Source organism: Oncorhynchus mykiss, chromosome 17 (assembly GCF_013265735.2).
Source record: "Oncorhynchus mykiss isolate Arlee chromosome 17, USDA_OmykA_1.1, whole genome shotgun sequence".
Lineage (NCBI taxonomy): Eukaryota > Metazoa > Chordata > Actinopteri > Salmoniformes > Salmonidae > Oncorhynchus > Oncorhynchus mykiss.
Genome location: NC_048581.1, coordinates 2,909,572 through 2,933,772, shown reverse-complemented (window position 1 = coordinate 2,933,772; position 24,201 = coordinate 2,909,572). Strand labels below are relative to the sequence as shown.

Here is a 24,201-nt window from a genome sequence, read left to right as displayed (position 1 = left end):
TAATTGTACCCAAAAATTGTCAGTTGGTTGCATAAATAATTATGATTACTAAATGTTACATGAAATGTAAATATGAAATATTTAGTTGCATAGTCTTATTTTCAACGTCTTTTCAATTACATTTTGCTAGGTGTGATATCCCCAATGTCAAAACACAGTTTTAATGTCTCCAAATCAATAACCAATATGCAGAAACAGTTAGGGATAAATTGAAAACCTAAACATAAAATGTGCTATATAGACAAACATCTGCCACAATAATCATATTTCTTGTATTTTTAAAACAAGCTCCTTATAAACTGCACAAGCACCAAAAACGCTGTTGTTTTGACAAGACGCAATAAATCACTGATATCGATTAGAGGGGAAATTAGGTTGTACGTGATGTTGAAACTAACACAACTAAAAAAACACATGGAAATGGGAGATATCTTTTACCTCACTGGTTAGAGGACAACCTGCAGAAGACAGTCAGCTACATTTTGGAGGGATGCATTTAAATTTAGGAGTCACTAAACAAAGGAACACAACACTTATTTGTTATAACTCATCAATATCATGCTAAAATCATTTGTGCGAGAAGAGAGATGAGGTTGCACGTCCTGTTAAAGCTAACAGCTCAAAAACCACACTGAATTTGGGAGTAATGTGTATATCCCTGGTTAGAGGACAACTTGCAGAAAACAGCTTGATACATTTTGAAGTGTTGCATTTTGATTCAAGTGGATCACGAACGTGGTAAGTGGAACAAAACACATTTTTTGTTAATCACTGTTTGTTAAATAATACTCTTCCATTTCAGAGCCTGGATTTCCCCCCTGAGTCTAATATCCATATCATGTTGAAATCAATAGAACAGGGGACAAATGTTTAGGGTTCTACATTGTGACGTCATTAAAATACTCCTACTACAATGTTAAAACATTCTACATTGTGACATCTTTTCATTGATATCATGAAATAACTAATTAATGTATGTATTTTCTGATGTTTGATCAGAGATATTTTATTAAAGTATCTCTTGGCACACTGATCACAGCTATAAGGTATCTCTCCTGTGTGTGCTCTCTGGTGTGATACCACAACTCTTCCCACATTATTCACAGACAAAAGATTTCTCTCTTGTGTGTATTCTCTGGTGTTGAGTCAGAGTTCTTGATGCAGCAAAACTGTTCCCACATTGACTACAGCTATAAGGTCTCTCCCCTGTGTGTATTCTCTGGTGCACTGTCAGCGCTCCAGATTGGGCAAAACTCTTCCCACATTGATCACAGCTATAAGGTCTCTCTCCTGTGTGTGTTCTCTGGTGCACTCTCAGATCTCCAGATTGACCAAAACTCTTCCCACATTGACCACAACTATAAGGTCTCTCTCCTGTGTGTGTTCTCTGGTGCACTCTCAGATCTCCAGATTGACCAAAACTCTTCCCACATTGACCACAGCTAAAAGGTTTCTCTCCTGTGTGTATTCTCTGGTGCACTGTCAGCGCTCCAGATTGGGCAAAACTCTTCCCACATTCATCACAGCTATAGGATTTCTCTCCTGTGTGTGTTCTCTGGTGTGATATCAGGTTGCATTGTTGAGTAAACCTCTTCCCACATTGAGTACAGCTATAAGGTTTCTCTCCTGTGTGTGTTCTCTGGTGTGATATCAGGCCGGATGGATTAGTAAAACTCTTCCGACATTGAGTACAGCTATAAGGTTTCTCTCCTGTGTGTATTCTCTGGTGTGTTATTAGGCTGCTGAGCTGAGTAAAACTCTTCCCACATTCAGGCCGGATGGATTAGTAAAACTCTTCCGACATTGAGTACAGCTATAAGGTTTCTCTCCTGTGTGTATTCTCTGGTGTGTTATTAGGCTGCTGAGCTGAGTAAAACTCTTCCCACATTGAGTACAGCTATAAGGTTTCTCTCCTGTGTGTGTTCTCCTGTGTAAAGTCAGAGAGCCAGATGTAGTAAAACTCTTCCCACATTGATCACAGCTATAAGATTTCTCCCCTCTGTGTGTTCGCTGATGAATTGTAATGCCTGATGAGGTGAATCTCTTCCCACAGTCAGAGCAGCAGTGAGTTATCTTCCCTGTGGATCTCTGCAGGTGTTTCTTGGGGGGTTCTGATCTGGAGAGACTCTTCTCTGCCTTGTCAGCATCATGAGGTTGTTGAGGCTCCCCAGAGGATCCACGGTAGTCCCGTCTCTCTCCTGTGTGAACAACAAAGTCAGACAGATGATTAAAGGCCCACAACAGCGGTAATCCACTGTAAAAGGTGATGCCAACAGCGTAGCCATGATGTTGTACAACAATTGTTGTCTGTAATGAATGTACTGATTATTTGACAATTGTCTTAAAATGAGCAAGAATAGTCCTATTTTGTCTTGTTTTCACATTAGTAGTAACATCGATGATTGTAGGCTAGAAATAAGTTATTAAAGTTGTTGAAATCCTAAGAAGTGTGCCAGACAACTTTTGGTCTCCAACATAGGCACCTTTCTGTGTTTGCTTAAATTGCGACACGAGGGCGATGCACATGCAATTTGGTGGTAGAAACTCGTCCCCCTAATGAGGAAACCGATAGTTATGGATGTAGTATATCTGCCTGGAGCAAAAATGGTGAGCAAAGATTTTAGTTTTTCACAATGTATTCTGAATATGAATGGGGGAAAAGTAGGGAAGGGAAGTAACCTCCATTTCCAGGTTGCTTATGAGAGCATTTCACACTACTTTGGATTAGAATTGTAAGGCTCGTTTGAATGTCCTGCTTAAAATCATGTTTGTGTCGTCATCACAAATCAACCGCATTGTATTTAAAAAACACTTCAACCAGTAAAATGCTCTTTTTGCTAGATTTTCCATCAGCCTGACAACGAGGGTTTGAACACTAAGTGTTTGCCAAATTTGCCTATAACATCACCTAACAGAAGCATAGACCTACTGTAGGACCAATAACTTCACCTAACAACAACACAGACCTACAGTAGGACCCATGACTTACAACACAGACCTACTGTAGGACCCTTACAACAGACCGAGGACTATAAATCATTTAATATTTCAGGTGAAACATGGAAACTAAAATGTCTTTGTCATGACATTTCATAACCTGATCACCAGATAATTTTGTGAATAATCCCACTAGTGTTACTATGTGTTACTATGTGTTGTCATTCTAAATGTCCTGAATAAATGAAAATATCTCTGTGTTTTGTACAATAGCCTATCCATCAAGGGACAGTTCTCTACACATTATGAACTCAGTGTCTCTGTGTGCAAACAGACTAACAAGCCCCTACTGTAAATCAAGCAGACAATAACACATTATAAACATCAATTTGTTAGGGATGTTGGATCCAACGTGGAGCACGGCATGACTGTCTTTACCAGAGTAATGAATGAAGAAGCACTTTGGTTGTTGTTGCATGTCGTGATGTTTGTTATTCAGAAAATGATTCCCAAGATCCGTATTGAAGTTGAAGTTCATCATATTACAAGCATAACGTTATGACTATAACTACTGTTCCCTGAAGGAGGGAAACTAGGTACAACATACTATTAAATCCACACGTTATGACTATAACTACTGTTCCCTGAAGGAGGGAAACTAGGTACAACATACTATTAAATCCACACGTTATGACTATAACTACTGTTCCCTGAAGGAGGGAAACTAGGTACAACATACTATTAAATCCGTGCCTCGCTGGAAGCCCCGCCTTCTACAGGTGATGAGTGAGGCTTGGATTTATTCCTTAAATTTAATACCGCTCTTCGCCGACCCAGGAAGGGGCGGGTTCAAACAGGTGTTGTACCTCGTTTCCCTCCTTCAGGAAAGAGTAATTATAGTCAGTTACATTTGGGGATGTCTGATAGTATTTCTGATTGTCTTAACGCTGCACCACTAATGAGTTGTGAAGCTTCTCAAAGTCATTTTTTCTTCACCTCAAACAGCAACAAAGTCTAATCAAAATCAATTGCGAATGACAATAGTTCCTCAAAGTATTTTCGTAAAATATTTCCAGCTCTCGCCCTTTCGATAACCACTCAGAATAAAAGGGAAAAATGTAATGCTCTGATCCAGTGGAAATGTCATAAAAAACCTGATTACTTCTTATCCTTTTCACAAATAGCCGACAGCTGTGTCTGTCCCAAACTCACTGGAACAGGAAACCGAGGGCCTAGAATATTTTATACAATGTTACAAACTTGCTATCACGAGATTCGGGCCAACCATGTTTAAAGTTCATTGTAGACAGGTCATGTGCAGCCAATGTGATTTATAGGATATTTATTTTCATCAGGATATTTTCAACCTGGGTTCAACTTTTTTTTGTGAATTTTGCCCCAATTTCGTTGCATCCAATTGTTAGTAGTTACTATCTTGTCTCATCGCTACAACTCCTGTACGGGCTCGGGAGAGACGAAGGTTGAAAGCCACGCGACCCCTGAAACACAACCCAACCAAGTCGCACTGCTTCTTAACACAGCGCACATCCAACCCGGAAGCCTGCCGCACCAATGTGTCGGAGGAAACATCGTCCGGGGTAGGCAGTCATTGTAAATAAGAATTTGTTCTTGACTGACTTGCCTAGTTAAATAAAGGTTACATTTAAATAAATAAAAAATATTATTTTATGACAAAACATTTTCTATGAATCTGTCAAGGCACCAACTTTGAGAAAGTTTTAAAATTAAGGTCTCAAACCAATTCATGAATGTAATTGAATATAGGTATGTTTCGCCTGAAAATAAATTGGCTGAATATTATACAATGACTTATCAACAGCTGTAACAATTTGACCCCCACAGGAAATCTACACTGGCAATTCTAGAATATACTATATAGCGTAGAAACCTGGTTAAACTATCATTATGACATCATGGATCAATTCTAGAATATACTATATAGCCTAGAAACCTGGTTAAACTATCATTATGACATCATGGATCAATTCTAGAATATACTATATATCCTAGAAACCTGGTTAAACTATCATTATGACATCATGGATCAATTCTAGAATATACTATATATCCTAGAAACCTGGTTAAACTATCATTATGACATCATGGATCAATTCTAGAATATACTATATAGCCTCAATCTGTTTAAAACGATCATTTTGACCTCATGGATGGCCAGTCTTTGTATTCATAGTGTATTTAATTCAGGGGGAGGCCCTGAGCTGAACTCAAACCTGGGTCCAGAGACTGTCAAGCCAACACCTTATAACTGTTACGCCAAGATGTACGGTTGCTACAATAGATTTCTCTATGCATTTGAGAGTGGTTACACTTCTCCTTACCCCATCCCTCAACTGTTTACCAAACCATGTCTCTGGGCAGCCATTTTCTTGATGTTTAAAAAACCCTCACAACTAATCTGCAGTTGTGACAATAACAAAGCTGTCATTCCACCACTGTTTTGGTAATAAGATGATGGATGGGACTGGAGAAATGTAACTACTCTCAAATTCATAGACAGACCTGTGGATGCAAGAACTGACCATCCATGATATCAACATTATAGTTTTAACCATGTTGAGGCGATACAGTGTTGATTTACATTGTTTCTAAACATTGGAATAAAAAAAGCTTATTTGGGGTTTTGATGGGGTACAAAAACAGTTGAACTAAGCGGCATGTGTTATATTCCTCAATAATCAATAGCTATAAATAAATAATTTAAAAGTAACAAAATGGATGTAGCAATTGCAGATTTCTGCTTTAACACCAAACATCAGTTCAACAACTGCAGAGTTTGTGCCTCTGTTGTTAAGACAGTACTTACTAGTGTTAATCAGGGCCGGTTCATCGTTAGAACCATTGGATGCCTTAAGATGCGTTTGGGAAACCGGGCCCAGATATCCAGGTTCCTCCTCTTCTTTTGATGTAACAGTCATTTCCCACTCCTCCTCTTTCACTCCAAAAACGGAATCCTCCTCTCCTTTTACAGTAACACCCCCCTCTTCTTTTACAGTAACATCCTCCTCTTCTTTTACAGTAACACCCCCCTCTTCTTTTATAGTAACATCCTCCTCTTCTTTTACAGTAACATCCCCCACTTCTTTTACAGTAACATCCTCCTCTTCTTTTACAGTAACATCCTCCTCCTCTTTTACAGTAACATCCTCCTCCACTTTTAAAGTAACAACATCCTCCTCCTCGTTCACTCTGAACGTGTCTTTCTCTTCTTCTTTCACAGTAACGGCCCCACCCTCTACTTCTTGTTTTACTGTGATATCCACCTCTTCCTTAGCAGCAGGAGTGTCTTCCTCTTCTTTCAAAGTAACAGCCTCACTCTCTACTTCTTGTTTTACTGTGATATCTTCCTCGTCTTTCACTCTGAACGCGTCCTCCTCTTCTTTCACAGTAAAGGCCCCACTCTCTACTTCTTGATTTACTGTGATATCCTTCTCTTCATAAGAAGGAGAGTAGCTTAGTGACCGCATGGTCGGAGATGTTAGCTAGCTAGGCTAATGCTAACTTAACCAGCCCGCTAGCTTACTAATAACAACACTCTAAATATGAAATTAAATCGGATAACTAACTAGACGACATAAATGGTTTTAAAAGACAGTGGCTAATAAACACTGAAGCGTCTAAAGAGCTTTATTTGTTCGGCTATTTTGTCTAGCAAGCTACCGAGGTGTCTGACGAACTGTTGCTGCTGTTGAAAGAAGCGTTCCGTCCACTAGATTATACGTCACACCAGCAGCATCGCCTTAAATTCCCAGACCGCCATCTGCTGACTGGAGTGGGTAACGCAGTTGAGTAAAATGTATATTTTATCTTCAGACAACAAGTTAAAGTGTAGGAAGCAGGAGTTTTTACTCACCAGTGTAACAATACAGTGTGGTTAAAGACTTAGTAAGCTAGTTGTCGTCACGATATGGTACCTATAAGAACAAACAGTTATGTTTTTGCGTTATTACATATTTATTAACTTATTTTGTGACTCTTCCAAACTACACACAATGCAGTATTTCTCAACGTCATATGGATGATATTCTCTGTGCTACTGAGTTTGTTTGCCAGTGTAACGAAGTTACATTTAAAAAATATTTGTATCCTCTATTTAGCTAGGCAATTCAGTTAAGAACAGTGCCTTAGACCGCTGCCCCGCTCGTGTGATAAAGGTGTGGGATTCTGGGTAATCCACAGCAGATTTATGGAGAACTTGAAAATTGAGTGGTCCTGGGATAGAAAGGTATAAAATTGACATTACATCATAAAATCCACGTTTTAAATCACACATTAGCAATTTATGTTTTAGTAACTACTGTTGTTGGTTTGGTGTCAAGTCAGCCTCTCTTTATATGTTATTTGCCAAATCTCTGTTTTCCTTGTGGGTTTTATGCTAAAGATCCCTCTTTCAAGTTGGTATCTAACTGGAAAATGCATCTTCTTTTAGGAGTGCTATTTTTACCCTGTCGACTACTGATCATTCATCCACACTGTGTGTCTCATCAAAGCAGGTAATTTATGACAAATGTATAAAGTATATGTCTTATAAACTCATGAACACCAGCCCGTTTCTCAGCCCGGTTTTGTTAGTTTAGGTGTATTATACTTCTTCGCCACCAGATGGGGACTTTGAGTAATATTTCAGGTTAATTTGATAATTTTTTGATACTAAAATGGATGACAGTTTATTCTGATGTAGTGAATATGAGACACATGGAAATAATGTATTTATATTTATTATAGTAAATTAGGAATTAGTAGGAATTGTTAAATCCACTATACGATCACAATAACTTTGATAGACATTTCAACTGTTTTTTTTGTTAGTATATTACAGGGCAGATTAATGTAGAATTGCTGTGGGAGTGGTATTTATATCCCGTCACTACTGATCATTCATCCATACTGTGTGTGTCCCATCATTGCAGCTTTGGAAATAAATTAACTATCCATCCATTGCACCTTCCTGTGTTGACTCACTGACTTGAGAGACGGGACCAGGAAGGTCACACTAGGTCGATATCAAGCTCAAGCTTGCAAACGTTAAACACACCTCCATCTCCATTAACTTCATCACACCTGCCCAGAACCACGAGAACACACCTCCATCTCCATGAACCACATCACACCTGCCCATACCCACTAGAACACACCTCCATCTCCACCTGCCCAGACCCACAAGAACACACCTCCATCTCCATTATCTACATCAAACCTGCCCAGACCCACTAGAACACACCTCCATCTCCATTAACTACATCACACCTGCCCAGAACCACTAGAATACACCTCCTTCTCCATTAACTCCATCAAACCTGCCCAAACCCACTAGAACACACCCCCATCTCCATTATCTACATCAAACCTGTCCAGACCCACTAGAACACACCCCCATCATCGAACAACCACCTGATTGGTTTGGTATTGTGCTTGTTTGACACTGCAGGCGACTGCCAACTGACTGATCTTCAAATCAACTTACATCATAAATAACGACTCATTATTATTTAAGCAGTGTGTCCCTTTATCAGCATTGATCAATGACGTTTGAAGATTAATTTTCTCCCATCATTCTCTATGTCTCTGATCTTTTGATCTGCAAACACGTTTCAGTTTTGTTAGTTTGGTTCAAAATGGTCTCGGTGCTGGTTGGCCTTTTTTTTGTTGTTGATACAATTGTCTGGAAAGAGCCAATGCTTCAGGAAGCTTTGTTTCCCCATCACTACTTTTCAGCATGTTTTCTGTGAATTAGACTACGGGAGTTTTGTAACTTTTTACACCTTGGCTTACTGTTAGATGGGTTATAATTGGTCTCCGGTAGTTGGTCTCTGCTGACCATAACCGTGCTGGTTGGTTATGCTGTTTAGGCTAATAGCTAGTTGGCTAAATAGCAAACGTTAGCTACATGCAGTTATCTTAGCCAGGCAGCTAACATTCTTTGATATTTGGTTAGATGGTATTATGTATTTCCAAAACTGTGGTTTACTTTAATCACCCAAGTCATGAGCGCAAATTATTTCTAACTTAAAGTTCTACATTTGAAGTTATTTATGTTGTAGTTGACATCATAGGGAATAGGCTGGTCCTGCATATTACTTCACACCTGACTTTGGCATTCTTCTGAATTCTGATTGGTTTAATGTAATAACTCTAAAAATAGAACAGTAAGGTGTAACTTTGCATTGGGAAAAATATTTAATTTAACTTTTTATAAACAATTACAAAACATACAAACGACAACATCATACAAACATGAAGTACATCACACCTGCCCAGACCCACTAGAACACACCTCCATCTCCATTAACTACATCACACCTGCCCAGACCCACTAGAACACACCTCCATCTCCATTAACTACATCACACCTGCCCAGACCCACTAGAACACACCTCCATCTCCATTAACTACATCACACCTGCCCAGACCCACTAGAACACACCTCCATCTCCATTAACTACATCACACCTGCCCAGACCCACTAGAACACACCTCCATCTCCATTAACTACATCACACCTCCAACTGTCAGTTGGTTGCATGAATAACTATGATTACTAAATGTTACATAATTGTAAATATGAAAATCAAAACCAAATGTACACCCCTTTGTTAATATGTATTGGCAATACTTCACTTAATGGTGAGGCATGGAATAATAAAACATGTATCTTTTGTCAGGCTGAATGTTTGAAATATGAGGTGATTTGAGACATGCTTCTTCAGTAGTGGAATAAAGACAATTAGCACTTGAGTGTTGTCAAGAAATACTGGAGTGATGTCAGATTGTAAATAAAATTGATTATAAACTCATTTATTATACTGCGTCCAGGCTGCAAGTTGAAATTAAGTTGTTTTCAAGTCATTGAAAAAAAAACGACCCGAAAAGACATCTCAACTTTCACTTTCAACCGAACATATATTGGACTTCGGGCATCTTTTTAATGACATTTTGGGGTGTCCAAATCAATAACCAATATGCATTAACAGTTTGAGAAATTGAAAAACATAAAATTTAAACAAACGTGCCACAATAATAATTGTACTTTTTTAAACAAGCTCCTTATAAATAAACTGCACCAGAAACACTGTTGTTTTGACAAGTAGCAATAAATCACTGATATCGATTAGAAATCAGGTTGTACACGATGTTGGAACTAACACAACTAAAAAAACACATGGAAATGGGAGATATCTTTCACCTCACTGGTTAGAGGGCAACCTGCAGAAGACATGTTGGAGTGATGCTTTTAAATTTAGGGGTCGCTAAACAAAGGAACACAACACTTATTTGTCATCACTCATCGATATCATGTTAAAATCAATTGTGTGACAGGAGGGAGATGAGGTTGCACGTCCTGTTAAAACTAACAGCTCAAAAACCACACAGAATCTGGGAGTAATGTGCACATCACTGGTTAGAGGACAATTTGTAGAAAACAGCCAGATACATTTTGAAGTGTTGCATTTTGATTTTAAGTGGGTCACCAACGTGGTAAGTGGAACAGCTCTTTTTTTGTTAGTCACTTTTTGTGACCAATTCAGGCCTAGATTTCCCCCCTGATGCTAATATCCATATCATGTTGAAATCAATAGAACAGAAGACAAACATTTAGGGTTCTACATTGTGACATCATTAAAATACTCCTTCTACAATGTTAAAACATTCTACATTGTGACATTATTTCATTGATATCATGAAACAACTCCTTCAACTATGTATTTTCTGATGTTTAATCAGAGATCTTTTATCAGAGTATCTCTTGTCACATTGATCACAGCTATGAGGTTTCTCTCCTGTGTGTGTTCTCTGATGTGATACCAAGCTGTTTGACTGAGTAAAACTCTTCCCACATTGAGTACAGCTATAAGGATTCTGTCCTGTGTGTGTTCTCTGGTGCAAAGTCAGCTGGCTAGATGTAGTAAAACTCTTCCCACACTGATCACAGCTGTAAGGTTTCTCTCCTGTGTGTGTTCTCTGGTGTATTGTCAGACGACCAGATGAAAGAAAACTCTTCCCACATTGATCACAGTTATAAGGTTTCTCTCCTGTGTGTGTTCTCTGGTGTACTATCAAGCTGCTTGAGTGAGTAAAACTCTTCCCACATTGAGTACAGCTATAGGGTTTCTCTACTTTGTGTGTTCTCTGGTGAGATTTTAAATGTCCTGACGAAACAAAACTCTTTCCACAGTCAGAGCAGCTAAAAGGTTTCTCTCCTGTGTGGATTCTCTGATGTCTTTTAAGGTCTGCCGAGGAGGTGAATCTCTTCCCACAGTCAGAGCAGCAAAAAGGTTTCTCTCCAGTGTGACTTCTCTGGTGTAGTTTCAGTGAATCTGATCTTAAGTAACTCTTCCCACAGTCGGAGCAGCGGTGAGTTTTCGTTGTGGGTCTCCGCTGGGGTTTCTTGAGGTGTTTTGATCTGGAGAGACTCTCCTCTGCCTCGTCAGCATCGTGATGTCGTTGAGGCTCCCCAGAGGATCCGCGACGGTCCCGTCTCTCTCCTGTGTGAACGACAAAGTCAGACTGGTTAAAGGACAACAGCAGAAATGTTTATTTGTTTTATTTTTAAATCACATAAGAAGTAACATCGATGAGGCTAGAAAGTTATTGCAGTTGCTGAAACCCAGTGTGCTGAGACGACTCTGTCGCTAAAATTGCCGCACAATTGCCATATAGTTGAAGAAGTCGGATGTTTAACTGTATTTGGCTAAGGCGTGTAAACTCAGTTTTTCACAATTCCTGACATTTTAATCCTAGTAAAAAATTCCCTGTTTTAGGTCAGTTAGGATCACCACTTTATTTTTATGAATGTGAAATGTCAGAATAATAGTAGAGAGAATTATTTATTTCAGGTTTTATTTCTTTCATCACATTCCCAGTGGGTCAGAAGTTTACACACACTCAATTGGTATTTGGTAGAATTGCATTTAAATTGTTTAACTTGGGTCAAATGTTTCAGGTCGCCTTCCACAAGCTTCCCACAATAAGTTGGGTGAATTTTTGCCCATTCCTCTTGACAGAGCTGGTGTAACGGAGTCAGGTTTGTAAAGGCCTCCTTGCTCACACACGCTTTTTCAGTTCTGCCCACAAACTTTCTATGGGATTGAGGTCAGGGCTTTGTGATGGCCACTCCAGTACCTTGACAATGTCAAAACACCAGTCTCAACAATGCTGGCCTTCGAGGCAGAGTTGCAAAGAAAAAGCCATATCTCAGACTGGCCAATAAAATAAAATAAATTAAGATTGGCAAAATAACACAGATACTGGACAGAGGAACTCTGGGAATTCAAGCTACCCATGTTTACTATTATAATAAATAAACTATTACTGTTATAATAAATGGAAAATCTAAATACAAATTACAGATCTCGGGCATTTATTTTATGGATGTATCAAAACCGTCTAGAATGCATCCATGATGTCATAATGATAGTTTAACCAGGTTTCTGGGCTATATAGTATATTCTAGAATTCATCCATGATGTCATAATGATAGTTTAACCAGGTTTCTAGGCTATATAGTATATTCTAGAATTCATCCATGATGTCATAATGATAGTTTAACCAGGTTTCTAGGCTATATAGTATATTCTAGAATTCATCCATGATGTCCTAATGATAATTTAACCAGGTTTCTAGGCTATATAGTATATTCTAGAATTCATCCATGATGTCATAATGATAGTTTAACCAGGTTTCTAGGCTATATAGTAGAGGTCGACCGATTATGATTTTTCATACCGATTGTTGGAGGACCCCAAAAAAAAAACAATACCGATTAATCGGCTGATTTAAATTTAAAAAATGATTTGTAGTAATGACAATTACAACAATACTGAATGAACACTTATTTTAACTTAATATAATACATCAATAAAATCAATTTATCCTCAAATAAATAATGAAACATGTTCAATTTGGTATAAATAATGCAAAAACAAAGTGTTGGAGAAGAAAGTAAAAGTGCAATATGTGCCATGTAAGAAAGCTAACGTTTAAGTTCCTTGCTCAGAACATGAGAACATATGAAAGCTGGTGGTTCCTTTTAACATGAGTCTTCAATATTCCCAGGTAAGAAGTTTTAGGTTGTAGTTATTATAGGAATTATAGGACTATTTCTCTCTATACCATTAGTATTTCATTAACCATTGACTATTGGATGTTCTTATAGGCACTTTAGTATTGCCAGTGTAACCGTATAGCTTCCATCCCTCTCCTCGCTCCTACCTGGGCTTGAACCAGGAACACGACGACAACAGCCACCCTCAAAGCAGCGTTACCCATGCAGAGCAAGGGGGAAAAACTACTCCAAGTCTCAGAGCGAGTGACGTTTGAAACTCTATTAGCACCCCGCTAACTAGCTAGCCATTTCACATCGGTTACACCAGCCTCATCTCGGGAGTTGATTGGCTTGAAGCACAGCGAAGAGCTTCTGGCAAAGCGCAGGAAAGTGCTGTTTGAATGAATGCTTACGACCCTGCTGCTGCCTACCACCGCTCAGTCAGACTGCTCTATAAAATCATAGACTTAGTTATAACATAATAACACACAGAAATACGAGCCTTAGGTCATTAATATGGTCGAATCCGGAAACTATTATCTCGAAAACAAGACGTTTATTCTTTCAGTGAAATACGGAACCGTTCCATATTTTATCGAACGGGTGGCATCCATAAGTCTAAATATTGCTGTTACATTGCACAACCTTCAATGTTATGTCATAATTACGTAAAATTCTGGCAAATTAGGCGGCCCAAACTGCTGCATATACCCTGACTCTGCGTGCAATGAACGCAAGAGAAGTGACACAATTTCACCTGGTTAATATTGCCTGCTAACCTGGATTTCTTTTAGCTAAATATGCAGGTTTAAAAATATATACTTCTGTGTATTGATTTTAAGAAAGGCATTGGTGTTTATGGTTAGGTACACATTGGAGCAACGATACACACTGCATCGATTATATGCAACGCAGGACACGCTAGATAAACTAGTAATATCATCAACCAATCAACCACGTATAGTTAACTAGTGATTATGATTGATTGATTGTTTTTTTATAAGATAAGTTTAATGCTAGCTAGCTAGCTAGCAACTTACCTTGGCTTCTACTGCATTCGTGTAACAGGCAGACTCCTCGTGGAGTGCAATGTAATCAGGTGGTTAGAGCGTTGGACTAGTTAACTGTAAGGTTGCAAGATTGAATCCCCCGAGCTGACAAGGTAAAAATCTATCGTTCTGCCCCTGAACGAGGCAGTTAACCCACCGTTCCTAGGCCATCATTGAAAACAAGAATGTGTTCTTAACTGACTTGCCTCGTTAAATAAAGATTAAATAAAGGTGTAAAAAAAATATTTTAAAATCATAAAATCGGCCAAAACGGTGTCCAAAAATACCGATTTACGATTGTTATGAAAACTTGAAATCGTCCCTAATGAAATCGGCCATTCCGATTAATCGGTCGACCTCTAGTACCGTCACACCACTGAGCCGTATCGTACAGAACCGTGAGTTTTGTGAACCGTGAAACACACGGTGCGGTACGATACCGCGACACCACAGTACCGTTCGGTACGATACGGTTTAGGGACATCAACAATATCTATACACACACTACCGGTCAAAAGTTTTAGAACACCTACTCATTCAAGGGTTTTCATTTGACTATTTTCTACATTGTAGAATAACAGTGAAGACATCAAAACTATGAAGTAACTCATATGGAATCATGTAGTAACCACAAAAGTGTTAAACAAATCAAAATATCTTTTATATTTGAGATTCTTCAAAGTAGCCAGCCGTTACCATGACAGCTTTGCACACGCTTGGCGTTCCCTCAACTAGCATCATGAGGTAGTTTACCTGGAATTCATTTCAATTAACAGGTGTGCCTTGTTAAAAGTTAATTTATGGAATGTATGTATTTCTTAACCTCTTGGGGCTAGGGGGAACTATTTTCATTTTTGGAAAAATAACGTTACCAAAGTAAACAGGCTATTTCTCAGGACCAGATGCTAGAATATGCATATAATTGACAGCTTAGGATAGAAAACACTCTAAAGTTTCCAACACTGTAAAAATATTGTCTGTGAGTATAACAGAACTGATATTGCAAGCGAAAGCCTGAGAAAAATCCAATCAGGAAGTGACTCTTATTTTGAAACATCTGTGTTCCTATGCATCCCTATTGACCATTGAAAGGGATATCAACCAGATTTTTCTATGGCTTCCCTAATGTGTCTACAGCCTTTAGACATAGTTTCAGGCTTTTATTTTGAAAAATGAGCGTGAACGACAACATTGCGTCAGTGGTCAGGTGGTGGATCTCAGAGTGATTTGTGCGTAATAGACAAAGGCGGCCATTGTTCCTCTCACTCCTACTGAAAAGCCAATTGTCCCGGTTGATATATTATCGAATAGATATTTGAAAAACACCTTGAGGATTGATTATAAAAAAACGTTTGCCATGTTTCTGTCGATATTATGGATCTAATTTGTAAATTTTTTCGGCGTTGTCGTGACCGCAATTTCCGGTGGATTTCTCAACAAAACGTGAACAACAAAAGGAGGTATTTCAGCTATAAAAATAATCTTTATGGAACAAAATGAACATTTGCTGTCTAACTGGGAGTCTCGTGAGTGAAAACATCCGAAGCTCATCAAAGGTAAACGATTTAATTTGATTGCTTTTCTGATTATCGTGACCAAGCTTCCTGCCAGTACGGTTTATATATTAGGTGTTCCACTATACAGTTAATCTGATATTCTATAAGAGGAACAGGAGCTCCACTAAACTGTTGATCTGATAAGAGGAACAGGAGCTCCACTATACTGTTGATCTGATATAAGAGGAACAGGAGCTCCACTATACTGTTGATCTGATATAAGAGGAACAGGAGCTCCACTATACTGTTGATCTGATATTCTATAAGAGGAACAGGAGCCCCACTATACTGTTGATCTGATATAAGAGGAACAGGAGCTCAAATTTCTGCCCTGCTTGAGCTGCCCCGGTCATCTGTATGTGCTGTTATTGTGAAGTGGAAACGTCTTGGAGCAACAATGGCTCAGCCGCGAAGTGGTAGGCCACGCAAGCTCACAGGACAGGACCGCAGAGTGCTGAAGCAAGTAGCACATAAAAATCGTCTGTGCTCGATTGCAACACTCACTACTGAGTTCCCAACTGCCTCTGGAAGCAAGGTCAACACAATAACTGTTCGTAGGGAGCGCCATGAAAGGGTTTCCATGGCCGAGCAGCCGCACACAAGGCTAAGATCACCATGCTCAATGCCAAGCGTCGGCTGGAGTGGTGTAAAGCTCACCGCCATTGGACTGTGGACCGTTGGCTGGAGTGGTGTAAAGCTCGTCCCCATTGGACAATGGAGCGTTGGCCCGAGTGGTGTAAAGCTTGTTCCCATTGGACTGTGGAGCGTTGGCCCGAGTGGTGTAAAGCTCGTCCCCATTGGCCCGAGTGGTGTAAAGCTCGTCCCCATTGGCCCGAGTGGTGTAAAGCTCGTCCCCATTGGCCCGAGTGGTGTAAAGCTCGTCCCCATTGGCCCGAGTGGTGTAAAGCTCGTCCCCATTGGCCCGAGTGGTGTAAAGCTCGTCCCCATTGGCCCGAGTGGTGTAAAGCTCGTCCCCATTGGCCCGAGTGGTGTAAAGCTCGTCCCCATTGGCCCGAGTGGTGTAAAGCTCGTCCCCATTGGCCCGAGTGGTGTAAAGCTCGTCCCCATTGGCCCGAGGGGTGTAAAGCTCGTCCCCATTGGCCCGAGGGGTGTAAAGCTCGTCCCCATTGGCCCGAGGGGTGTAAAGCTCGTCCCCATTGGCCCGAGTGGTGTAAAGCTCGTCCCCATTGGCCCGAGTGGTGTAAAGCTCGTCCCCATTGGCCCGAGTGGTGTAAAGCTCGTCCCCATTGGCCCGAGTGGTGTAAAGCTCGTCCCCATTGGCCCGAGTGGTGTAAAGCTCGTCCCCATTGGCCCGAGTGGTGTAAAGCTCGTCCCCATTGGCCCGAGTGGTGTAAAGCTCGTCCCCATTGGCCCGAGTGGTGTAAAGCTCGTCCCCATTGGCCCGAGTGGTGTAAAGCTCGTCCCCATTGGCCCGAGTGGTGTAAAGCTCGTCCCCATTGGCCCGAGTGGTGTAAAGCTCGTCCCCATTGGCCCGAGGGGTGTAAAGCTCGTCCCCATTGGCCCGAGGGGTGTAAAGCTCGTCCCCATTGGCCCGAGGGGTGTAAAGCTCGTCCCCATTGGCCCGAGGGGTGTAAAGCTCGTCCCCATTGGCCCGAGTGGTGTAAAGCTCGTCCCCATTGGCCCGAGTGGTGTAAAGCTCGTCCCCATTGGCCCGAGTGGTGTAAAGCTCGTCCCCATTGGCCCGAGTGGTGTAAAGCTCGTCCCCATTGGCCCGAGTGGTGTAAAGCTCGTCCCCATTGGCCCGAGTGGTGTAAAGCTCGTCCCCATTGGCCCGAGGGGTGTAAAGCTCGTCCCCATTGGCCCGAGGGGTGTAAAGCTCGTCCCCATTGGCCCGAGGGGTGTAAAGCTCGTCCCCATTGGCCCGAGGGGTGTAAAGCTCGTCCCCATTGGCCCGAGTGGTGTAAAGCTCGTCCCCATTGGCCCGAGTGGTGTAAAGCTCGTCCCCATTGGCCCGAGTGGTGTAAAGCTCGTCCCCATTGGCCCGAGTGGTGTAAAGCTCGTCCCCATTGGCCCGAGGGGTGTAAAGCTCGTCCCCATTGGCCCGAGGGGTGTAAAGCTCGTCCCCATTGGCCCGAGGGGTGTAAAGCTCGTCCCCATTGGCCCGAGTGGTGTAAAGCTCGTCCCCATTGGCCCGAGTGGTGTAAAGCTCGTCCCCATTGGCCCGAGTGGTGTAAAGCTCGTCCCCATTGGCCCGAGTGGTGTAAAGCTCGTCCCCATTGGCCCGAGTGGTGTAAAGCTCGTCCCCATTGGCCCGAGTGGTGTAAAGCTCGTCCCCATTGGCCCGAGGGGTGTAAAGCTCGTCCCCATTGGCCCGAGGGGTGTAAAGCTCGTCCCCATTGGCCCGAGGGGTGTAAAGCTCGTCCCCATTGGCCCGAGGGGTGTAAAGCTCGTCCCCATTGGCCCGAGTGGTGTAAAGCTCGTCCCCATTGGCCCGAGTGGTGTAAAGCTCGTCCCCATTGGCCCGAGTGGTGTAAAGCTCGTCCCCATTGGCCCGAGTGGTGTAAAGCTCGTCCCCATTGGCCCGAGGGGTGTAAAGCTCGTCCCCATTGGCCCGAGGGGTGTAAAGCTCGTCCCCATTGGCCCGAGGGGTGTAAAGCTCGTCCCCATTGGCCCGAGGGGTGTAAAGCTCGTCCCCATTGGCCCGAGGGGTGTAAAGCTCGTCCCCATTGGCCCGAGGGGTGTAAAGCTCGTCCCCATTGGCCCGAGGGGTGTAAAGCTCGTCCCCATTGGCCCGAGGGGTGTAAAGCTCGTCCCCATTGGCCCGAGGGGTGTAAAGCTCGTCCCCATTGGCCCGAGGGGTGTAAAGCTCGTCCCCATTGGCCCGATGGGTGTAAAGCTCGTCCCCATTGGCCCGAGTGGTGTAAAGCTCGTCCCCATTGGCCCGAGTGGTGTAAAGCTCGTCCCCATTGGCCCGAGTGGTGTAAAGCTCGTCCCCATTGGCCCGAGTGGTGTAAAGCTCGTCCCCATTGGCCCGAGTGGTGTAAAGCTCGTCCCCATTGGCCCGAGTGGTGTAAAGCTCGTCCCCATTGGCCCGAGTGGTGTAAAGCTCGTCCCCATTGGCCCGAGTGGTGTAAAGCTCGTCCCCATTGGCCCGAGTGGTGTAAAGCTCGTCCCCATTGGCCCGAGTGGTGTAAAGCTCGTCCCCATTGGCCCGAGTGGTGTAAAGCTCGTCCCCATTGGCCCGAGTGGTGTAAAGCTCGTCCCCATTGGCCCGAGTGGTGTAAAGCTCGTCCCCATTGGCCCGAGTGGTGTAAAGCTCGTCCCCATTGGCCCGAGTGGTGTAAAGCTCGTCCCCATTGGCCCGAGTGGTGTAAAGCTCGTCCCCATTGGCCCGAGTGGTGTAAAGCTCGTCCCCATTGGCCCGAGTGGTGTAAAGCTCGTCCCCATTGGCCCGAGTGGTGTAAAGCTCGTCCCCATTGGCCCGAGTGGTGTAAAGCTCGTCCCCATTGGCCCGAGTGGTGTAAAGCTCGTCCCCATTGGCCTGAGTGGTGTAAAGCTCGTCCCCATTGGCCTGAATGTTATGTTTGCCGAGTATTACTTTGTGGATGCTAATCACCCATTTAGTATGTGTTATTAAATCACAATTTGTATTATATGTTACAAATTTGTTATGAATTTGCAAAACAAACTATATGTTACAATTTTTTTATTTTATTATAATGATATGTTACGAATTCTAGCTAGGTGGCTAATGTTAGCTAGGCTAGGGGTTAAGGTTACATGTAGGAGTAAGGTTGAAGGGGATTGGGGAAGGGTTTTGCTAACATGCTAAGCAGCTAGGTGGCTAACGTTAGCTAGGCTAGGGGTTAAAGGTTAAATGTAGGAGTTAGGTTAAAGGGGATTGGGGAAGGGTTAGCTAACATGCTAAGCAGTTGTAAAGTAGCAAAAAAAATGTAAGTAGTTGAAAAGTTGACTGTGATTCGAACTCACAACCTTTGGGTTGCTAGGCGTTTGTGTTTACATCAATAAATGATCTCTTCTCTAGCCTTTCTTTTTTGGTTTTGAGAGAGTAGAGGTTCCATCCTACCTGGAGTAGGATCCTTTAGGGTTAAAGTAGTGGGTTGGTGTAGGATCCTATAGGGTTAAAGTAGTGGGATGGGATGGTGTTGGATCCTATAGGGTTAAAGTAGTGGGATGGTGTAGGATCCTTTAGGGTTAAAGTAATGGGATGTGTAGGATCCTTTAGGGTTAAAGTAGTGGGATGGGATGGTGTAGGATCCTTTAGGGTTAAAGTAGTGGGATGGGATGGTGTAGGATCCTTTAGGGTTAAAGTAGTGGGATGGGATGGTGTTGGATCCTTTAGGGTTAAAGTAGTGGGATGGTGTAGGATCCTTTAGGGTTAAAGTAGTGGGATGGTGTAGGATCCTTTAGGGTTAAAGTGGTGGGATGGTGCAGGATCCTATAGGGTTAAAGTAGTGGGATGGTGTAGGATCCTATAGGGTTAAAGTAGTGGGATGGTGTAGGATCCTTTAGGGTTAAAGTAGTGGGATGGTGTAGGATCCTTTAGGGTTAAAGTGGTGGGATGGTGCAGGATCCTATAGGGTTAAAGTAGTGGGATGGTGTAGGATCCTTTAGGGTTAAAGTAGTGGGATGGTGTAGGATCCTTTAGGGTTAAAGTAGTGGTATGGGCTGGTGTTGGATCCTTTAGGGTTAAAGTAGTGGGATGGTGTAGGATCCTTTAGGGTTAAAGTAGATGGGCTGGGATGGTGTTGGATCCTTTAGGGTTAAAGTAGTGGGATGGGATGGTGTAGGATCCTTTAGGGTTAAAGTAGTGGGATGGTGTAGGATCCTATAGGGTTAAAGTAGTGGGATGGTATTGGATCCTATAGGGTTAAAGTAGTGGGATGGTGTAGGATCCTATAGGGTTAAAGTAGTGGGATGGGATGGTGTTGGATCCTATAGGGTTAAAGTAGTGGGATGGTGTAGGATCCTTTAGGGTTAAAGTAGTGGGATGGTGTAGGATCCTTTAGGGTTAAAGTAGTGGGATGGTGTAGGATCCTTTAGGGTTAAAGTAGTGGGATGGGATGGTGTAGGATCCTATAGGGTTAAAGTAGTGGGATGGTGTAGGATCCTTTAGGGTTAAAGTAGTGGGATGGTGTAGGATCCTTTAGTGTTAAAGTAGTGGGATGGTGTAGGATCCTTTAGGGTTAAAGTAGTGGGATGGTGTAGGATCCTATAGGGTTAAAGTAGTGGGATGGTGTAGGATCCTTTAGGGCCAAAGTAGTGGGATGGTGTAGGATCCTTTAGGGTTAAAGTAGTGGGATGGTGTAGGATCCTTTAGGGTTAAAGTAGTGGGATGGGATGGTGTAGGATCCTATAGGGTTAAAGTAGTGGGATGGTGAAGGATCCTATAGGGTTAAAGTAGTGGGATGGTGTAGGATCCTTTAGGGTTAAAGTAGTGGGATGGTGTAGGATCCTATAGGGTTAAAGTAGTGGGATGGTGTAGGATCCTTTAGGGTTAAAGTAGTGGGATGGTGTAGGATCCTATAGGGTTAAAGTAGTGGGATGGTGTAGGATCCTTTAGGGTTAAAGTAGTGGGATGGTGTAGGATCCTTTAGGGTTAAAGTAGTGGGATGGTGTAGGATCCTTTAGGGTTAAAGTAGTGGGATGGTGTAGGATCCTATAGGGTTAAAGTAGTGGGATGGTGTAGGATCCTATAGGGTTAAAGTAGTGGGATGGTGTTGGATCCTATAGGGTTAAAGTAGTGGGATGGTGTAAGATCCTATAGGGTTAAAGTAGTGGGATGGTGTAGGATCCTATAGGGTTAAAGTAGTGGGATGGGATGGTGTAGGATCCTATAGGGTTAAAGTAGTGGGATGGTGTAGGATCCTTTAGGGTTAAAGTAGTGGGATGGTGTAGGATCCTTTAGGGTTAAAGTAGTGGGATGGTGGGTTTTGGGGGATAGTGTATGTAGTGTATAGTGGATGGTGTATAGCTGCAGGGTTAAAGTAGTGGGATGGGATGGTGGTTTTGGGGGATAGTGTATATAGTGTATAGTGGATGGTGTATAGCTGCAGGGTTAAAGTAGTGGGATGGGATGGTGGGTTTTGGGGGATAGTGTATGTAGTGTATAGTGGATGGTGTATAGCTGCAGGGTTAAAGTAGTGGGATGGGATGGTGGTTTTGGGGGATAGTGTATGTAGTGTATAGTGGATGGTGTATAGCTGCAGGGTTAAAGTAGTGAGATGGGATGGTGGTTTTGGGGGATAGTGTATGTAGTGTATAGTGGATGGTGTATAGCTGCAGGGTTAGATGGTGGTGCCATTTACATTTTTCCTCATTCCCGTTTTTTGGGGGAGACCAAAATATGCCAAAACTGCGCTCTGACCTGCGAAAGGCAGCAATATGCAATACAGCGTCTAGTCTGACGAAAAGTCACACGAAGAAGAACAATAACAAGGGTTCAGAGAGCAAGACCTGGACCTGATTGTAACAACAACAACAAAATGTACGACCGTTTTGATAGTGGGAGTGTGACTCTGTTAGCTTGCCCTTTAATTAAACAACAGCTTATGTTTTTAAGACCGTACTTACTGGTGTTAATCCGATCTCCTGTCTCTTCCTCTTCCAATGTGACAGTTATCTCTCCCTTCTCCTTCACTCCCAACACAGTAACCTCCTCTTCCTCTTTCACTGTAACATCCTGCTCTTCCTCTACTTTTGTTACTGTGATATCCTCCTCTTCATTCTCCTCTTTCACGACAACGTTCAGCCACAGACCCTCTTTCTCCGTCCAGCAGACCCCCTCTTCTTCATCAGGAGGCGAGTAGCTTGGTGAACTCATGGTCGGGGGGTGATAGCTAACAGTTAGCTAACAAGGCTAATGCTAACTTAACCAGCCAGCTACCGTTAGCTAACTAATAACAACGTAAATATGCAATGAAATTATATAATTAGCTAGATTGACAGAAGTGTGTTCAAAACACAGTGGCTAACATACATTAAAGCGGGTTAATATTTCGGCTAGCAAGCTACCAAGGTGGTTGACCAGTTTCCAATGAACTATAAAATAACGTGGCTGGGTTGTCACTAGTTACCACAGCCACAAAGTCAGAATTGGCTTCGGTAAAAATAAGAAAAATACAAATAGTAATTTTTATTTTTGGGTCTTAATTTAAAAGTTAGGGTTGGACATAAGGTTATTAATGTTGTTAAGATTAGGTTTAAATCGTTTTTTTTTTAAATCTGATTTTTAATAGAAGAGAGGATGTAGAAATGGGCGTGGTTTACGTCTTTGTGACTGTGGTAACTAGTGTCGACCGAATAGCTTGTTGTTGAAGAAGCGTCCGGTCTACTTGCGCCTGACTCCCGGGGAAGACCTGCCTGAAACACACACATCGCCGTCTGCTGACCGGAGTGTGTAACGCAGTTTGAGGGAAAGTTTTTAAAATGTATTTTCAAACAAAAAGTTAATCATTTTTTTCAACGATTTTATTTTCAAGAATTATTTATAGAGGGAACCACAAAATTCAAATTGAACATTTAGACTGGGATCGCTCCACTTAGTCGACTCATTGCAGTTCTTTACGGAAGCCCTCTCTCAACACAGTAGCAGTTCTCTACGGAACCTCTAAAGCTACATTTTTAAATAATATGTAAAGTTATATGTAGAACCTAGTCCCCAAGCCTGACATGTTGCATGTTATGAAGGTGGACTTGGTGGCGTTTATTGCATTGGTAAACAAGTGCACAGCGCAAACAGAGAGAAAACACATTTTTCTTGGATTTATCATTGTGAGTGCGACTGAGCACATCACAGGGAATCCTGCCGATGAATGCTTCGTCCTGACCGGCAGCTGAGCCTGTGACACCTTAAAGTTGGTTAGAGTTCCGATATTCGCTAGACAGTCAGACCTTTAAACTTCGCAAACGATGTGACCTTCATACTTCAGGTTAGCCTCTGTTAGGAAAGACATTCTACAGGTATTTTCCCGATTCCTCCCCGAGTTTCATACTCACACGGCAACAGCTCAAGCATTCTGGTGCACCATCAAAAGCAACTAGTTAGGGACCGTCAACAAAGTGCATGATCACAATATTCAAATGTCAATAGCTCTTCGACCACTTGACTTAGCAACCTAATTTCAATAGTCCATTATTCCTTACTTAGAGAGGCATGTTGCATACTCTTGGGATTTCTCATACAATTATTCAAATTTGTAGATATATACACTACCAGCCAAATGTTTGGACACACCTACTCATTCAAGGGTTTTTCTTTATTTGTACTATTTTCTACATTGTAGAATAATTGTGAAGACATCAAAACTATGAGAACACATATGGAATCATGTAGTAACCAAAACAAGTGTTAAACAAATCGAAATATATTTGAGATTTTTCAAAGTGGCCACCATTTGCACTTGATAACAGAGTTGCACACTCTTGAGATTCTCTCAACCAGCTTCACCAGGAATTATTTGCCAACAGTCTTGGAAGGAATTCCCACATATGCTGAGTACTTGTTGGCTGCTTTTCCTTCAGTCTGCGGTCCAACTCGTCCCAAGCCATCTCAATTGGGTTGAGGTCGGGTGATTGTGAAGCAGCACTCCCTCAC

The 24,201-nt window shown here is 42.2% G+C and overlaps 2 protein-coding genes across 2 annotated transcripts; both read right to left on the bottom strand.

The window, feature by feature from the left end:
* Positions 1 to 131: 131 nt before the first annotated feature.
* Positions 132 to 6,696, bottom strand: LOC118940189 (zinc finger protein 391-like). Its single transcript, XM_036948606.1, has 3 exons — positions 5,783 to 6,696; positions 1,776 to 2,198; positions 132 to 1,488 (listed from the first exon to the last, which is right to left on the bottom strand). Exons 1-3 carry the CDS (start codon positions 6,441 to 6,443, stop codon positions 1,097 to 1,099), a joined length of 1,476 nt encoding a protein of 491 aa, XP_036804501.1. The 5' UTR covers positions 6,444 to 6,696; the 3' UTR covers positions 132 to 1,096.
* A 2,657-nt stretch (positions 6,697 to 9,353) lies between these two features.
* Positions 9,354 to 22,693, bottom strand: LOC118940194 (gastrula zinc finger protein XlCGF17.1-like). The gene is made up of 2 exons (XM_036948619.1): positions 22,179 to 22,693; positions 9,354 to 11,459 (listed from the first exon to the last, which is right to left on the bottom strand). Exons 1-2 carry the CDS (start codon positions 22,426 to 22,428, stop codon positions 10,669 to 10,671), a joined length of 1,041 nt encoding a protein of 346 aa, XP_036804514.1. The 5' UTR covers positions 22,429 to 22,693; the 3' UTR covers positions 9,354 to 10,668.
* Between the last annotated feature and the right edge of the window lie 1,508 nt (positions 22,694 to 24,201).